Source organism: Colias croceus, chromosome 8 (assembly GCF_905220415.1).
Source record: "Colias croceus chromosome 8, ilColCroc2.1".
Taxonomy (NCBI): Eukaryota; Metazoa; Arthropoda; class Insecta; order Lepidoptera; family Pieridae; genus Colias; species Colias croceus.
The window spans coordinates 11,314,999-11,331,049 of NC_059544.1; the positions used below are offsets into that span (position 1 = coordinate 11,314,999).

Below are 16,051 nucleotides of genomic sequence, written 5' to 3' on the forward strand. Positions count from 1 at the left end.
CACGGGCATACATGCTTTTTTTAAGTAAATGCATCTTTTTAATTGTGGCCCGAAACACTTTTTCTCAAATTCCTTATTTGTTTATCATCTAGGACCTTAAAGCAGCGCGTCGTACAGGTTGCAGTCCGCTACTATCGCGACAGCCGCACCACTACGCATCACTTTACTCAAACTCAGGCGGTGTACTTCACTATTTAGTGAGAGTGCCGCCCTTTACGGAACAGTTCCTTAATTATCAAGGTTAGAGGATAAAAAATTAAAACGGATTAAGAGGATTTATAGTATCAAAAAAAAACTTCTAAATGTGGTAGCTACTTTTTGTAGCTGCTGCCATCTGTCGATTTTTTTATTTTTGCAAAAATTCGTAAAGCTTCCAAGATTTTCAAAAAAGTCATAACTCAAAACTTCAATTTTGTATGTTAGTAACGTGATAAACTTCCATAAAAATTACACGACAAATTGCTAATCATCATCTTTTCTCATCATCTAATCTCCATAATTAATGGTTATATCAAAGATGATTTAAAGACTGCTCAGGACTGAAATAATGTAAAACATGTGAATAGGTAATATTAAAGATAATATTTTGTCCAGACAACAACTTCGACATGCCGGACCGCACGTTCCACTCGCTGGCGACCACGTGGCGGCTCATCACCAACGACTCGCCGACCGACGTCAAGGAGCTCATACCGGAGCTGTACTATCTGCCCGAGCTGTTTTATAATAACGAAGGTAAGGGACAGTGAGAATTTTCCTTATTGTATGTACATTGTAAGCATAATAACATGTGTCCAGTTATTTTGTCCTATTATTATTAGTATTATAAATTATTGAAGTGTAATTAGATATATGGTTTGAGGAAGCTTATATCACTTAGCGTAGCTGCAGAAATATCCTAGTTTTAAGCATAAATGAGAATTCCGTCTCGAAGGACCAAATTGCAAGAGCGGAGTCGAGATGACTTGAATTATAACTTAAGACGCTCTTTGTTGTTATTGCTAATTTATTTAATCTGACTATTTTGCTTTTAAATCCCTTATATACTTGTCTGTTATTGAAATTAATCAAGATATCTATTTGCCATCATTAATGTATAAAAATACACACTTTATTATTTCGTGCCTATAAATTGTAATGTTTACGTGTGTGTGTGTGTGCGTGTGTGCAGGGCTGGAGCTGGGCGTGCGGCAGTGCGGGCTGCGCGTGGACAGCGTGCAGCTGCCGCGCTGGGCGGCGGACGCGCGGCTGTTCACGCTGCTGCACCGCCAGGCGCTGGAGGCGCCGCTCGTGGCGGAGCGCCTGCCGCACTGGCTCGACCTCGTGTTCGGCTACAAGCAGACCGGCCAGCCCGCCGTCGACGCGCTCAACGTGTTCCCGGCCTGCGTGAGTACCGCACCACGCTCGTGTGCCGCTAGTTTCCGATAGAGATAAAAAATAGGTCCCAAATATGAGCCTTGGGGTACACCCGAAGTAACTACAGCGATTTATAAGTATTAACGTTCGATTTTTTAATTATATTGTTAGTAAATGTAGCATTGGATAATACTAAAGCATACCATTCATGAAATACAGCTTTTGATGTTATTTTATTAAGAGGATCGCTTGATCTACTTTATCAAACGCCTTACCAAAATCTGAAATATTTTTTAGTTTAAGTAAAAATAGATGTGATTTTGTGTTAAAATGAGTGTTAATTTGACAGACATACTACGGGTTCGACCCGGCGGCGCTCGAGGACGAGGTGGACCGCACGGCGGCAGAAGCAATGGTGCGCACGTACGGGCAGGCGCCGCGCCAGCTGCTGCGCGCGCCGCACCCGCACCGCGCGCCCGACCTCGCGCCCGCGCACCACACGCAGGTACACACGGCACACGGGGTGCGGCCGATGGGCGCGCGTAGGGCTAAACTCAAAAAGTACTTACATGGATTTACTTCAAATTTCAGTTTTATCCCGGAAATCCCACGGGAACAGGAATTATGCGGGTTTTTCTTTGACTGTGCGGGCGAAACGGGTGGAAAGCTAGTATATAGTTGATAAACATACATATATAATTTTAAATAAATACTTCTATAGATAATTAACACCCAGACACAGAGCAAGCATCTATGTTCATCACGCAAATATTTGCCCCGGGTGGGAATCGAATCCACGACCTCTGGCTTGGAAGGCAGGGTCACTACCAACCAATTCAACCGGCCAGTCAAATTCATTCATATTTTTAATTTAATTATTTTATTATTCATTTAATTAATTGATATGTCTGCACCAGCTGGGCACGTCGGTGTACGCGGGCGCGGTGGGCGTGCGCTGGGGGCGCTACTGCGGGTCGCCGGCGCGGCCGCCCGCGCGCGTGGCGCTGCGCCGCACGCACGCGTCTGCGCACGCGCTGCTGGCCCTGCCCAACGCGCGGGCTGTGGCCGTCTGCGCGCAACATTCTGCGCTCATGCCTGTGCACGGTATGTTGATTTACTTATTATTTTGTTCCTTTGATTTAAAGCACTGTAGAACACCCCGACAATCTCCAACAATCCGCAATGACCGCCCTGGTAGCTCTGGTCTTCTTTAAGTAAAAAAAAAAATTAAATGCAATTTTAAGTAAATCTGTTTTTATTAAATTTTCTAGTTATCGAGTTACAAATTTTAAATACAGCTGTAGAATTATCTTCTTTGAAAGTTTGTCTTTTTGCAAGGTACGTAACCTTTGCATTTTATATTTTTAATATTTTTTATCATCCAATAAGAAACATTCTTATTTCAGATGAACCGATAGCGACTGGATCGGGCGCAGCAGGGGCAAAGGGAGCAAATACAACATCCAACGCAACGAGTCCCAGCGTAGGACTGGTGACGTGGGGGCACGGAGACGGAGCAGTCAGACTGCGACGACGACGAGATCTGCCCCCGGATATACTGTTCCAAACACCTCCAACTGAACAGGTAACTAAGTAAACAAATTAAGTCATATACTTTTGTATAAAATTTTTGTTATGGCCCAAAGAGCAATAGAAATGCTCTTACGCTACCTCAACATTCGTATTTTTAACAAATATTGTTCGTACAATTTTTAATAAACCTAAAAATATTCAACAATTTTAAATTCAAACAAAAACATTTATTCATTCAATAAGATTTCTTTTAGAACCACTTTTGAATCGTCATAACATAGTTTTACCAATTGAAAATGAAAAATGAAAAATTTATTATTTTAAAAACACAATAACAACACAAATTTAACAAGATTGGAATTTGTTGTAGCTTATAACACATTATGAGCATTAACTATAGCTCCCACACTAAAATAACTTGTGTCGTGGGAGCTGGTACGATAATAAAAAGTAGATTATCACCTGTAATGATGAAAAATCTAATTGTATCATTATTTCTTGCCTTTACATGCGTATATTTTTGACGTGACAACGTCTTATAATTCGATCGTGTGACGTGACAACGTCTTATAATAATTATAATTCGAGCCGGCTGCACGCACGAAATAACATGACCCATGCGGCGTTACCTTGCTCTGAGGCGTTCCATGTGCAAGCGAGAGCGCGGAACGAGCGACAAAGAAGTACAATCGGCCTTAAGACGTTGTCACGTTCAACTATCGTCAGTAAACCGACTTTACGGACAACCACTTTTTTTCATGTATAATCCTCAATAGAAATTGAATCTCGTTTGTGTGTGTTGTCAGATAAGGTGCGTGTGCACGTGGCAGGCGGGGCGCTGGGGGCTGGCGCTGGGGCTGGCGGGCGGCGGCGTGGCGGTGCTGCGCGCCGAGAGCCGCGCGGGCGTGCTGCGCGTGCGCACGCGCCGCCTGCACGCGCACTGCGCGCCGCTCGCGCACGTGGCCGCCGCGCCGCCCGCCTCGCTGCTCGCCACCGCCAGCACCGATGGCCTCATCGTGCTATGGGATCTGCACGAGTCAGTATACACTTGCTTTGTCTATATTCTTCTCTCTTCTTGAATTGAAACTTGTACTCAATATTTTTATATAGTTTATGGGTAATTAATATAAGATGATTTAAATGATACAGTTCTCTTCTTAACCTGTAAACGTCTTCATAACATTTTATAGTTTAAATATATTATCATTTTTAATTAGAATTGTGAGAATGTCGATAGTTTCGTTTTCTTATTATCTAAGTTGCATATTTTACCTATTGTTACACCTCCCCGCTGATAACATCATTCTTTTACTATTTACTTCATTAATAATGCCTCTTTACAATTACAATTTGACAGATTGACATACATCCGAACGCTACCTAACCGAGACATGTTACGCGTGAGCCTAGTGGCCATCAGCCCCACACTGAGCGACGTGGCGAGTGTGCACGAGCCGCACTCGCACACAGACAACACGCACGCACACAGTGACGTGCTCAACACGCACGCACACAGCGATGTGCGTAACAACGGACACACGGACGCACACGCAGACACGCCCGCAGACAGCGACGCACTTGACTATGAAAACGATGACACGTATAAATACAAGTCGTTGATACGGGTGCACACTGTTAATGGACGGTTTGTTGGTAAGTAACAATTTGATATTTTTTTTATTAAAAATAAATAAGTAAGTAGCTGCCCTAACAAACGATATTCTCTCACTCTATCTCCCTATATTGACCCTTATTCTTGTTCTTTTCTCCATAAAAAAAAACAAATATGTCCTTGTGTAACAAAAACTTTTAAAAAGAAAGCCGATTTTGTCGGCCCATTTTCGATTTTTACGCTTAGCAGTAGATTTAACGATTCATTTTTTGAAGTGAAACTTCTTTAAGCGCGTTGAAAGTAAAATTTCAAGGTCGCGTCATGATAATACCGTCAGGTCATGGAGTAAGACGATGATAACTTTGCTGCTCGCCACACACGCTCTTTTTATATAGAAAAAATTCTGACAGCATAAAAATGTTTTAATTATTGTTGTTGTAGCGTGGATACAATATATGCGACCGTGTATATCGCGGCGGTAGGCGCAGCATGAGCGTGCCCGTACGCAGGTCACGCGAATGTTTATACACGGCCGATACGCTACGTGTGTGACTATACACACTGAGTGAACGCCTTCGTAGCTGGTTCACGTCCACTCCCGACGCTTCTGCTAGCGTCCGTGGAAAACGCGGTGTGCCGTCACAGCCCGTATGTAGACGCGAGGGATTTATTCCGCGAGCGAAGCACGCGGGCTTCGCTATAATAACGTAGCGAAATAAAAGTCAGCGTTACTTCTTCAATGTAGAGCTTTCAAGGGCTGGTGAGATCTTCAATTCCGTGCGTAGAGAGCGTTGTGTTCCGTTGACTGCGAGAGCTTGACTGAGCTTTACTTCACTTGACTCTATTTACCTACGCTCGACGGAGGGGTCATCGAGGCGAAGTTTTACCGCACGGAGAGCCGATGCTCTCCGATCAAATCGTACGTTACGTGTATTATCTACCAGCCCTTTTCTTGCTCGTAACTTTATTAAATTCCAACATATGATAATACAAACAATTATTATATAAAACAACCAAAAATACCTTTACAATGGCATACAATTTGTCTTATAAAATAATTATAAACATATACAAATTCAAAGGTTACTACCAAACTTGCGCATAATTTGTAACACACTTTTCCTTAATTCAAGTAAACTACTTATTCTCTTTAATTTACACATGACCAATTATCAAAATTAACAAATAACAAAATGCTCTATTTTGAAGTATAATTAACATTTCCATAATATTTCCTCGTTATTAAATAAACTGCTTCTAAAAGCGCATGCATAGCACAATGCTCACACATGTAATGTAGCCTCATATGCTGCGCTAACGTAATATTTCGTAAAGATTTTACTAAACACAACTACGTTTTATACATAATGCAAAATATTAACAATTATTTCAAGAGTAAACCAACAACGTCATCTTTTAAGTCATCACCGTAATATGTGAGAAGTTTACATAACATAACATATTATACCAACATGTACATAGTCATAACAAATTGAATACAAAAATACCAAAAAATAAAGAAATAAGCTAAAATACCATTAATAGCCTAACTTACAATTAAGACATGCGATTATAATTATGCTAATCTATATCGACTATAACATAATAATCTATTTACAAACATAATGCTTCATGACTGTTAAAGTGAGAACTACTGTGCAACTATTCGGTATTTATTGTTCGTAACATTTTACAAATACGGCAACAAGAAATAAGCGGTGAAAGTCCTAAATAAGGCATTATTCATTATTTCTTGTCATCTTTAATCTTTACAATTTCCAAATATTACTGCTTTATTTATTTTAATAATTTTACAATTAATGTACCCAGATAACAAAGCTACATAACAATATTATACTTATCGACAATAATGTATCCTTAACCAAATTATTTATTTATCGATACGATATCAAACGATTAATTTACTATTACAAATAAACTACAATTTAATAATTTCAAAAACGTACTATTTAAACAAAATAAACAAAATTAACAATTCTACACTATAGCGAGATAACGACTACGTAATACTCGTTCGTCATTGGTTACCGTACTTACTGACTTGCTCGTATTGAGCACTGTGCGGTCTTATCCGTCTTACACACTAAATTATTTTCCTAAACATACTTGTATTACAACGACGTTACGTCGATCGCTAACATCCTCCCCCTCGTGCATAGCACTAACCTCTGTGATTAGCGATCGATGATATTCCACTCAAGTTGTTGTAGATTGTTATCCCATCAGGATCAAATTTTCTATATTTCCAATTCCCACGTTGTTTGGGGGGCCAGTGTACTCGACGATTAATAATTTCACCATAGTGAACATTCGGCTTTTGTTTCATATTATATTGAGAGGGCACTCTTTGTCTAAATGCCTTTGTAGGAGACATGTTAGAACAATTACCGTAACTTTTATATCGGCCCTTTCTCGTCACATGTTCATATTTTCTATTAATTAATTTCATATTGCAAGTATTATTATGCGTTGTAAGTGCATAATCTTTCACTTGTAGGCCTCGTGTTATTTTTAGGCTTTGCTTTATAAAATTAGGCTTTACATTGCCTGGATTTGCATAGAAACAGGTATTCACAACATTTACTGACCTCGTGTTATTTCTATCAATTCCATGAAGCACCCAACCTAGCGCTGTTCGTGATGCCACCGGTTGTCCTGTTCTTCCTTTTCGTATTTGTTTAGACTCCATGAGTCTCCAATTATCTTGCCCGATTAGTAACAAAGGCGCTTTAGCCTCGTAATAAAGTTGTTCAGCAAACTCACGTAGATGGCGATACTGTTCGATACGTTCTTTGATAAGAAACTGCGGGGCTAGTTTTAAATTGTCCACTGTACACACTTGGTTTATTTGTCGCACTTTGTCACTATGTACACCTTTTAATTTTAAGTTCAACACTACAGATTGACTATTTACAATGTTTTTTCCACCCACTGTTTGTAACACAAGTTCTGTTTTTACACCACTAGCGCCAATACGATTTGCTAATGATGAGTCTAGCAACGTCACTGTAGACCCTTCGTCTAATAAAGCCATGATCTTTTCAGAGCCCTTTGGCCCAAAAACTTGTACTTCAACCATTTTCAAGTAAGCTCGTGACATATTTGTTGCACACACGTTATTTACTGCATTCGTTATTGGTTCGCAAGGCACATTATCGCTGTCTCGCTCTTGCACGGCGTAATCTACATGCAAAAGCGAGTGATGCCACCGTTTACATTTTTTACAAGGTGGTTTTCTACAATTTTCCTTTCTATGTTTTCCTTTTAAACAATTGAAGCACACACGATTCTTTTTTACCACATCCCAACGTTCATGTGTGGATAATTTCATAAATTGTGGGCACTCACTTAACACGTGGTCTTTCTTGCAGTGAAGGCACGTGTCCTTACTTTCACTGACACTATAATTTGCCGTATGTTCATTCGTAACATTGTTTCCTTCACTATAATACACATTCTTCCGATTTGTTCTCCAATTGTTTGTTTCACCAAGACTCACATGAGATCCACATCTATCTGCTTCCCGATTCAACCACTGTGAAACACGTGTTATATCGGACACACTATGTTCTTCGTCGCCGATGTAGTCATACCACCGATATAGAAACGATTGTGGTAGTTTTTCTAGTATTAGTTTCACAATGTGTGGCGCAAGCAAGTACTCGGGTCGCTTAAGGCCCTTAATAGCAGCCACACTATTATTAATTTGGCTCGCAAACATACATACATCACGTGGATCATCGGTTATTCTTCTCAATGCTTGTAGTTTGTCTAACTCAGCTAGAACTAAAGCGTCTGTTCTACCGTAGCGGCGTCTGAGCGAGTCGATGACGTCATTCGGCTTAGCGGCTGAATAAAGCAAGCTTTTTATTGCTTCACGTGCACGACCCTTTATTGCTCTGCGTAATCGCGCCATGTTTTGTACATCATTAAACAATGGGGCTGTATCCTCATAAACTGTTTTGAATGCAATCCATTCATCACTACTGCCGACAAAGAACGGCAATTCGTGCATATAATTTGGTTGCGTCGCCGCCGTGTTATTTTTTGTGCATATAACTTCTTTTAATGCATCCGCCAATGTTTGCACTTCGATGAATTTTGATGTAACATTTTCATTTTTTATGTCAAGCGAACATAAGTTGGCAGCGCGCTCTCCATCCAATACCGCTGTCTTTTTCGTATTTTCACAGCACTCCGTCGTAAATTCGTTGTCATCAATCGTAGAGTCATCAATTTCTTCATCGCATTGTGCAATTTCCAATCTAACACGCGATAGACGTGCAGCTGCTTGTGCTACTTCATATTCCCGCTGTAGCACTTCCTGCTCAGCTTCCAAACGTCGTCTTCGTGCAGCTGACTCTATGGAGCGTACGGACCTCGCTTTTTCACTTATCGCCCTGTAATAGCGCGCAGAGGTCTCTTCCTTGTTCTCGGCAGTCTGTTGTATGTTCAATGTGTCTGTCGTCATAGCAATATTAGTCGGCGTTTGTAAGGACCGACTATCATCCTCTTTGCTTGACATCTGACGACCTTGTGGAGTATTCTTCTGCGATCTCGTAATTGGCATTTTCACGCGTTTTCCTTTTCAATCGAAGGACCATAAAATACAGTATCTGGCCTGTATTTAACCAAATTGTAATGCAGAATCCGGCTCGAATGCACCAAAAATGTTCTATGCAGAATTCGGCTCGAAGAACCAAAAATGTTGTAGCGTGGATACAATATATGCGACCGTGTATATCGCGGCGGTAGGCGCAGCATGAGCGTGCCCGTACGCAGGTCACGCGAATGTTTATACACGGCCGATACGCTACGTGTGTGACTATACACACTGAGTGAACGCCTTCGTAGCTGGTTCACGTCCACTCCCGACGCTTCTGCTAGCGTCCGTGGAAAACGCGGTGTGCCGTCACAGCCCGTATGTAGACGCGAGGGATTTATTCCGCGAGCGAAGCACGCGGGCTTCGCTATAATAACGTAGCGAAATAAAAGTCAGCGTTACTTCTTCAATGTAGAGCTTTCAAGGGCTGGTGAGATCTTCAATTCCGTGCGTAGAGAGCGTTGTGTTCCGTTGACTGCGAGAGCTTGACTGAGCTTTACTTCACTTGACTCTATTTACCTACGCTCGACGGAGGGGTCATCGAGGCGAAGTTTTACCGCACGGAGAGCCGATGCTCTCCGATCAAATCGTACGTTACGTGTATTATCTACCAGCCCTTTTCTTGCTCGTAACTTTATTAAATTCCAACATATGATAATACAAACAATTATTATATAAAACAACCAAAAATACCTTTACAATGGCATACAATTTGTCTTATAAAATAATTATAAACATATACAAATTCAAAGGTTACTACCAAACTTGCGCATAATTTGTAACACACTTTTCCTTAATTCAAGTAAACTACTTATTCTCTTTAATTTACACATGACCAATTATCAAAATTAACAAATAACAAAATGCTCTATTTTGAAGTATAATTAACATTTCCATAATATTTCCTCGTTATTAAATAAACTGCTTCTAAAAGCGCATGCATAGCACAATGCTCACACATGTAATGTAGCCTCATATGCTGCGCTAACGTAATATTTCGTAAAGATTTTACTAAACACAACTACGTTTTATACATAATGCAAAATATTAACAATTATTTCAAGAGTAAACCAACAACGTCATCTTTTAAGTCATCACCGTAATATGTGAGAAGTTTACATAACATAACATATTATACCAACATGTACATAGTCATAACAAATTGAATACAAAAATACCAAAAAATAAAGAAATAAGCTAAAATACCATTAATAGCCTAACTTACAATTAAGACATGCGATTATAATTATGCTAATCTATATCGACTATAACATAATAATCTATTTACAAACATAATGCTTCATGACTGTTAAAGTGAGAACTACTGTGCAACTATTCGGTATTTATTGTTCGTAACATTTTACAAATACGGCAACAAGAAATAAGCGGTGAAAGTCCTAAATAAGGCATTATTCATTATTTCTTGTCATCTTTAATCTTTACAATTTCCAAATATTACTGCTTTATTTATTTTAATAATTTTACAATTAATGTACCCAGATAACAAAGCTACATAACAATATTATACTTATCGACAATAATGTATTCTTAACCAAATTATTTATTTATCGATACGATATCAAACGATTAATTTACTATTACAAATAAACTACAATTTAATAATTTCAAAAACGTACTATTTAAACAAAATAAACAAAATTAACAATTCTACACTATAGCGAGATAACGACTACGTAATACTCGTTCGTCATTGGTTACCGTACTTACTGACTTGCTCGTATTGAGCACTGTGCGGTCTTATCCGTCTTACACACTAAATTATTTTCCTAAACATACTTGTATTACAACGACGTTACGTCGATCGCTAACAATTGTTTTTTATACAGGCAGCGTAAAAGTAGCGGAGACAGTGCGGTGCGTGACGTACTCGGGCTGCGCGGAGGGCACGAGCGTGAACTGCGTGGGCGTGGGCCTGCGCTCGGGCGGCGTGCGGCTGTACTCCGCGTGGGACCTGCGCCCACTGGCCCACCTGCCGCCGCCGCACCCCGCGCCCGCACCCGCACCGCCCCTCACCCCCGCCACACCCGCAACCAACGAAGACACGCCCCGGGACACTCTATGGTAATTCATTCTTTAATTATTATAATTTTTAATTAACTAAGCTTTCTTCCCAATTACTTATAACTCGTTGAAGTGTGTCCAATTTGGGATATGTTCTGGTGAATCCAACTTTTAAATTCAAGCCTTTTTACTACTAATTCTGATGTGCTCATCTTATGTGGACGCGTAGTGAGAATGCAGGTCTATTCGAAATCGGCCTCTTGCTTAGTGCCGACTTAGTGCACGCTATTAAATTCTAATCGCATCGATCCAGCGTATTTATGTTATTCACAAATTTATTGTTATTCAGGGTTTGCCAATTAAAACATTTTACTCTCGTCCCACTTCCTAATAATTTGCTGAATTCCATGATTCCATTTTATTTACAAATTTTATATATTTGCAGCATAACATACAGCCACGACAACGAGATCCTATTCGCTAGCTACGCGGACGGCACGGTGGCCGCGTGGGAGAGCACCGAGCCCGCCGCGAGACCCGCGCCTCTGCGCATACTGCCTGCGCATGCGCTGCTTTAATACACACACACACACACAGACACACAAATAAATACACAGAACTCACTCACTCACCAAAACACAACACTATAACTCTACCACACACCCACAAACAGACAAATACACAAACACACAGAACTCACACACTCACTAAAACATAACACTATAAATCCACCACACATACCACCTACACTTACAGCACCAAAACAAACTTCTCTCCCCCTATCTATCCCCAACCGTTTCTATAATTAATAATTTACGATTTTCTCAAAGTAATGGGATACAATACACTAATGCCTATAATAAACACAATTGAAATCATTTTACATATTGACACAACATTTTGAATTCAACACAATGTGGTCTCACATACATATAGAAACAAAAAATGGCAGCTTTATGACATGAGCAGAACAAAATAAAATATTATGTACATCATAGATGCCAAATGTGAAGAAATTTTATTATTTTAACAAATGATATTAAACCAGTCGACTCATCGGATGTATATGTAAGTTAGAATGGATGCTTAGATATAAGATACTCTAATTCCTTGCCTATGTATAAAAGCAATAAGCGTATGGAGTCTTCCTGAAAACATATTTATGTATAATAATTTATAATGAATAATAGATTAAAGTTTTATTGTGAATCTGTACATAATTTAGATTAAATTTTATATTTTAATACAGAGGCATTAATATACGTAAAATGAAGTAATTTTAGAACATTCCACTATTTTATTGCTCAATAAAATCATTATAATGTTTTAAAAAATTCAGTATTTACAAGACACAATGTAGATTATTTTTAGAAAAAAGTTCCGTATATTGAAATGAATTGTTTTGTAGTAATTTACATCCTTAAATTTAAATTATATTGTATACTTTAATAAATGATAATTACTCCTAAAATTATTGTCTAAAAGACTTTGTAACTGGCAGCAATATAAGTGTGCTATGTATATCATTAAGGTTGTTTACAGTTGGAATGATTGTTAAAGATAAATAAAAACGTGAAAATAATATTATGGTGTTTTATTTTTCATCCTCTAAGGTTCTTATTAATTAACAATATAATTTACTAGTTGGCCCGGAAAACGTTCTGGCAGGACACGCTTATTACTTAGGGTTGTGAAACATAAACTTGGCCGATTCTCAAACCTACCCACTACTACAATTTTTATGAAATTTTGTGTGTATATCTCTCAAAAAATTGCATAAAAATTGGTCCAAATTGACAAAAATATAATATTATACTATGTACCGTATGTATACAATATTATATATATGCATTTGGTAAAAAACGGTTATTTGAGACACTTAAATTTTATCATTGGTATAAGTGCAGGTAGTAAATAGTTTGGAAAATCCAAAAGTGCACGCCTCATAATCTCATCCTTTGCAATAAAATTAATTATTTATAAAGAGTACACTATAAATATAAAAAAGAAATAAAATAAAACAGTTGGAAAAGTAAAGAAAACGGTACCGTAATAATTGAGCTATTTTTCTTGTGGCCCCACCTAGATGTGAAACTGCGCAGGTTTAAGGGACTGACTACCAACTTATTTTTTTAAACCTTGGCTTATAGTATAAAGAATCGAGTTTATAATGGTGAATTTTGAGTACACTATAAATATAAAAAAAATAAAAATTAAAATAAAGAATATATATAGATATACTAAAATTATGGAGAACAGTCGATATTTTTTTTTGTTTATTTAATAACAATTAAACCACATCGAATCAGACCCTGAAAAATGAAAGGGTTCTATTCCTGAGCATACTCAAGCGTAAGAGAAAAAAAAGACTCGATTAGTAAAGTATTTCGGTCGCTATCGTGTTAAGAAAATCCTCCGCACATACAGACACACGGACGTCCAACAACAACTTTTTTAAACTGTTTTTTAACTAGTTTAAATAACAAAAATGACATCAAAAATATCATGAATGTTAAAAATAGTGTTTTTTCTTAATATGTGTGTGTATGTATTATCTTACAAGTGCAATGTATGATACATAAAGACATTTTAAGTTTGAAAAATCAGATGTTTTGCGCGAAGAGACAGTAGTACCCACCTCAAAGCTTCGCTTATGAGGCGTGCAATAAGAAATTTTAAATATTCATGCCAGATCTAATCATACACAGTACACACAAATACAAAAAACGTACAGAATGTACGTGCATGACTCTCAAAACAAGTAGAGGCTAAATAAAACGCAAATTATTTACTCATTTCGTAATTTAATATAAATTATGAAATAGAAAGTAATACATGATATTATTCATACCTATAATTATTATAGGGAATACAGAAATAGCATAATTTAGCACATGATATTCTTATAAAAGTACCATCACATAAAAACTATTTAAACAAATTAAAAACTTGACCTATCTTCTACCAAGTTTCATAGGTTTGAGCTTTTCACATTTAACTTGTGTTCCACTCATCCCGATGCAGTAAGTGAAGTCTTGTATGGCTTCCAGTTCACAACTCCTACTTGGCATCGGATTTCCCTCCACCATAACTCGGACCAATCCAACTTCATCTGTTTTGCATTTTAAACTCTCTTGGTATCGGATCACCTTTAATAGTTTTACTAGACTTTCATGTCCCAGGTTATTATAGGACATATTAAGGTAAGAGAGACTCAAATTGCCGATAGAATATAAGTAAGAATCTTTGCGTATAGTGTCTCTCGCACAAAATGTTTCGTTGTTCGGTCCAATGAGATCAAATGTCATTTTTTTTGCTTTAGCAGCAATATTGTCCGAGGGAGCGAGTGGTTCAGAATTAGTGGTGAGAGCTGTAGTGCTCTGCCGCTTAGGGCGAACGCTCCTCTTCTTTCCACTGCCACGATCGTCCAATGATTTTGCGACGGGAGTATTGAGCAGCTCCTTATAGCATTTAATATAAACTTCTTTTTGTCTGTTTAAATATTCTATACTTCGTGCTCTTTTTGATACAATTTCATCATAAGTCATAGGAAATTCCATCAAACTACTGAAGATGGCTGCCGCTCCACTGTCTGAAATTTGGTTTCCAGATAAGTTAAGAAATCGCAACTGTCGGTTGCTGCGTAGCATTGAACCTAAAGCAATGGCGCCATCGTTGGTTATAGTATTTGAAGCCAGCGACAAGACGCGCAGGGTACGAGATGCGGGCTGTGGGTACACTAATTGAGCAGCGATACGAATACAATCTCTATCGACCAAACCGCACCTTTCAAGACTCAAGCACTTTAAGTTAGTTTGATACTCGAGGAGCAAATATTGATTGTAGTGCGCAACCGGAGAATCGTCTAGGCATATTTCTGTTATTTGGGACTGTCGCAAATGTTTCGTTATCTCATAGATGCTGTAACCATCAATAGCTCCCCAGCGTATCGTGATTCTGTTCAAATATGGCTGATATGGAAGACAAAAGCCTATGACTTCCAGGAGCAGTTGAGGCACTGAGGTACGCTGGAACAGCAGTTCGACAAGATGGCCGGCGCTGTCGCAGATCGCGGTGATCAGCACCAGCTGGCTTTGGTCGGTGACGCCGAACGCTAACTGTGACTCCGTTTTTTCCTTTTCTTGAGACATGCGCGCGGTCGACGTGTATTGCATGATAGATCTTTCACGTTTTGTTTTTTTATTCTTCTCAGATACACTCACATACTCCTCTGAAAAATATGTATTTATTTTGATATTCCTCTTTTATTTGCATCTTATATATTCATAGTTTTTAATTTTTAAATACTAAAAGAAACTTACTCTTAATGCGTGTTAACACTCTGACTTCGAATTGGGCCTCCATTTGGTAACATGCGTATGGAATGAAAGCAATAATATCAAGAGGCGTCGGTCGAGTCAAACTTAAACGGGTCTCATTATCCGCCATTACTCTATAATAAAAATAATCTTCTTAGTATAAATAAGTTTATTTTATATGTATATTTGTTTTTATTATAGCCGTTAAACTGTGTTTTGACAGTATTTCTTGCTTTTTTACTTCTTTTATATCGTCATTGCTCATAATATTTTCTGCCAGTAATTTATAGAATTTTTGTTGAAAGAAAAAGTTACAAAAGAAGTTACATTTCTGAGGTTGCACGTTGCCAAGAGCGGGGATGGCTGTTCGTTTACGGTGTATGGTATTTGTGAATAACACCATGCGTGCCTGCTAATGCTCATGGTATAAAAATCAGCACAACACGAATATACATTTAATACATATTCAGCAAAATCGTTATTGAACTATAATAATTTATATTGTACACAGATAACTTCTTTACATTTATGACAAATGAAATTTTGTGAGAAACCTCAGCATAAGGAATGCCACTGAAACTCATA

At 38.4% G+C, this 16,051-nt stretch overlaps 2 protein-coding genes across 3 annotated transcripts in view; one reads left to right on the forward strand and one right to left on the reverse strand.

Annotated features, from left to right (window-relative positions):
• LOC123694057 (lysosomal-trafficking regulator) overlaps nt 1-12,729 on the forward strand; it is a 68,515-nt gene extending 55,786 nt beyond the window's left edge. For both annotated transcript variants that reach the window (XM_045639354.1, XM_045639355.1), the window contains 10 exons: nt 93-240; nt 595-735; nt 1,172-1,386; nt 1,706-1,861; nt 2,274-2,460; nt 2,763-2,941; nt 3,696-3,925; nt 4,247-4,542; nt 10,973-11,207; nt 11,593-12,729. In XM_045639354.1, the coding sequence (XP_045495310.1) occupies nt 93-240; nt 595-735; nt 1,172-1,386; nt 1,706-1,861; nt 2,274-2,460; nt 2,763-2,941; nt 3,696-3,925; nt 4,247-4,542; nt 10,973-11,207; nt 11,593-11,725 (1,920 nt within the window). In that variant the 3' untranslated portion in view covers nt 11,726-12,729. The remainder of the gene's footprint in view (nt 1-92; nt 241-594; nt 736-1,171; nt 1,387-1,705; nt 1,862-2,273; nt 2,461-2,762; nt 2,942-3,695; nt 3,926-4,246; nt 4,543-10,972; nt 11,208-11,592) is intronic.
• A 1,372-nt stretch (nt 12,730-14,101) lies between these two features.
• On the reverse strand, nt 14,102-15,596 carry LOC123693723. The gene is made up of 2 exons (XM_045638920.1): nt 15,470-15,596; nt 14,102-15,378 (listed from the first exon to the last, which is right to left on the reverse strand). The coding sequence occupies exons 1-2, from the start codon at nt 15,594-15,596 to the stop codon at nt 14,102-14,104; spliced, it is 1,404 nt and encodes a 467-aa protein (XP_045494876.1).
• Between the last annotated feature and the right edge of the window lie 455 nt (nt 15,597-16,051).

Coding starts and splice junctions, on each gene's coding strand:
- LOC123693723 (XM_045638920.1), bottom strand. CDS start 15,596: ATGGCGGATAATGAGACCCGTTTAAGTTTGACTCGACCGACGCCTCTT. Junction 15,379..15,469: donor AGTGTTAACACGCATTAAGA/GTAAGTTTCTTT, acceptor CATATTTTTCAG/AGGAGTATGTGAGTGTATCT.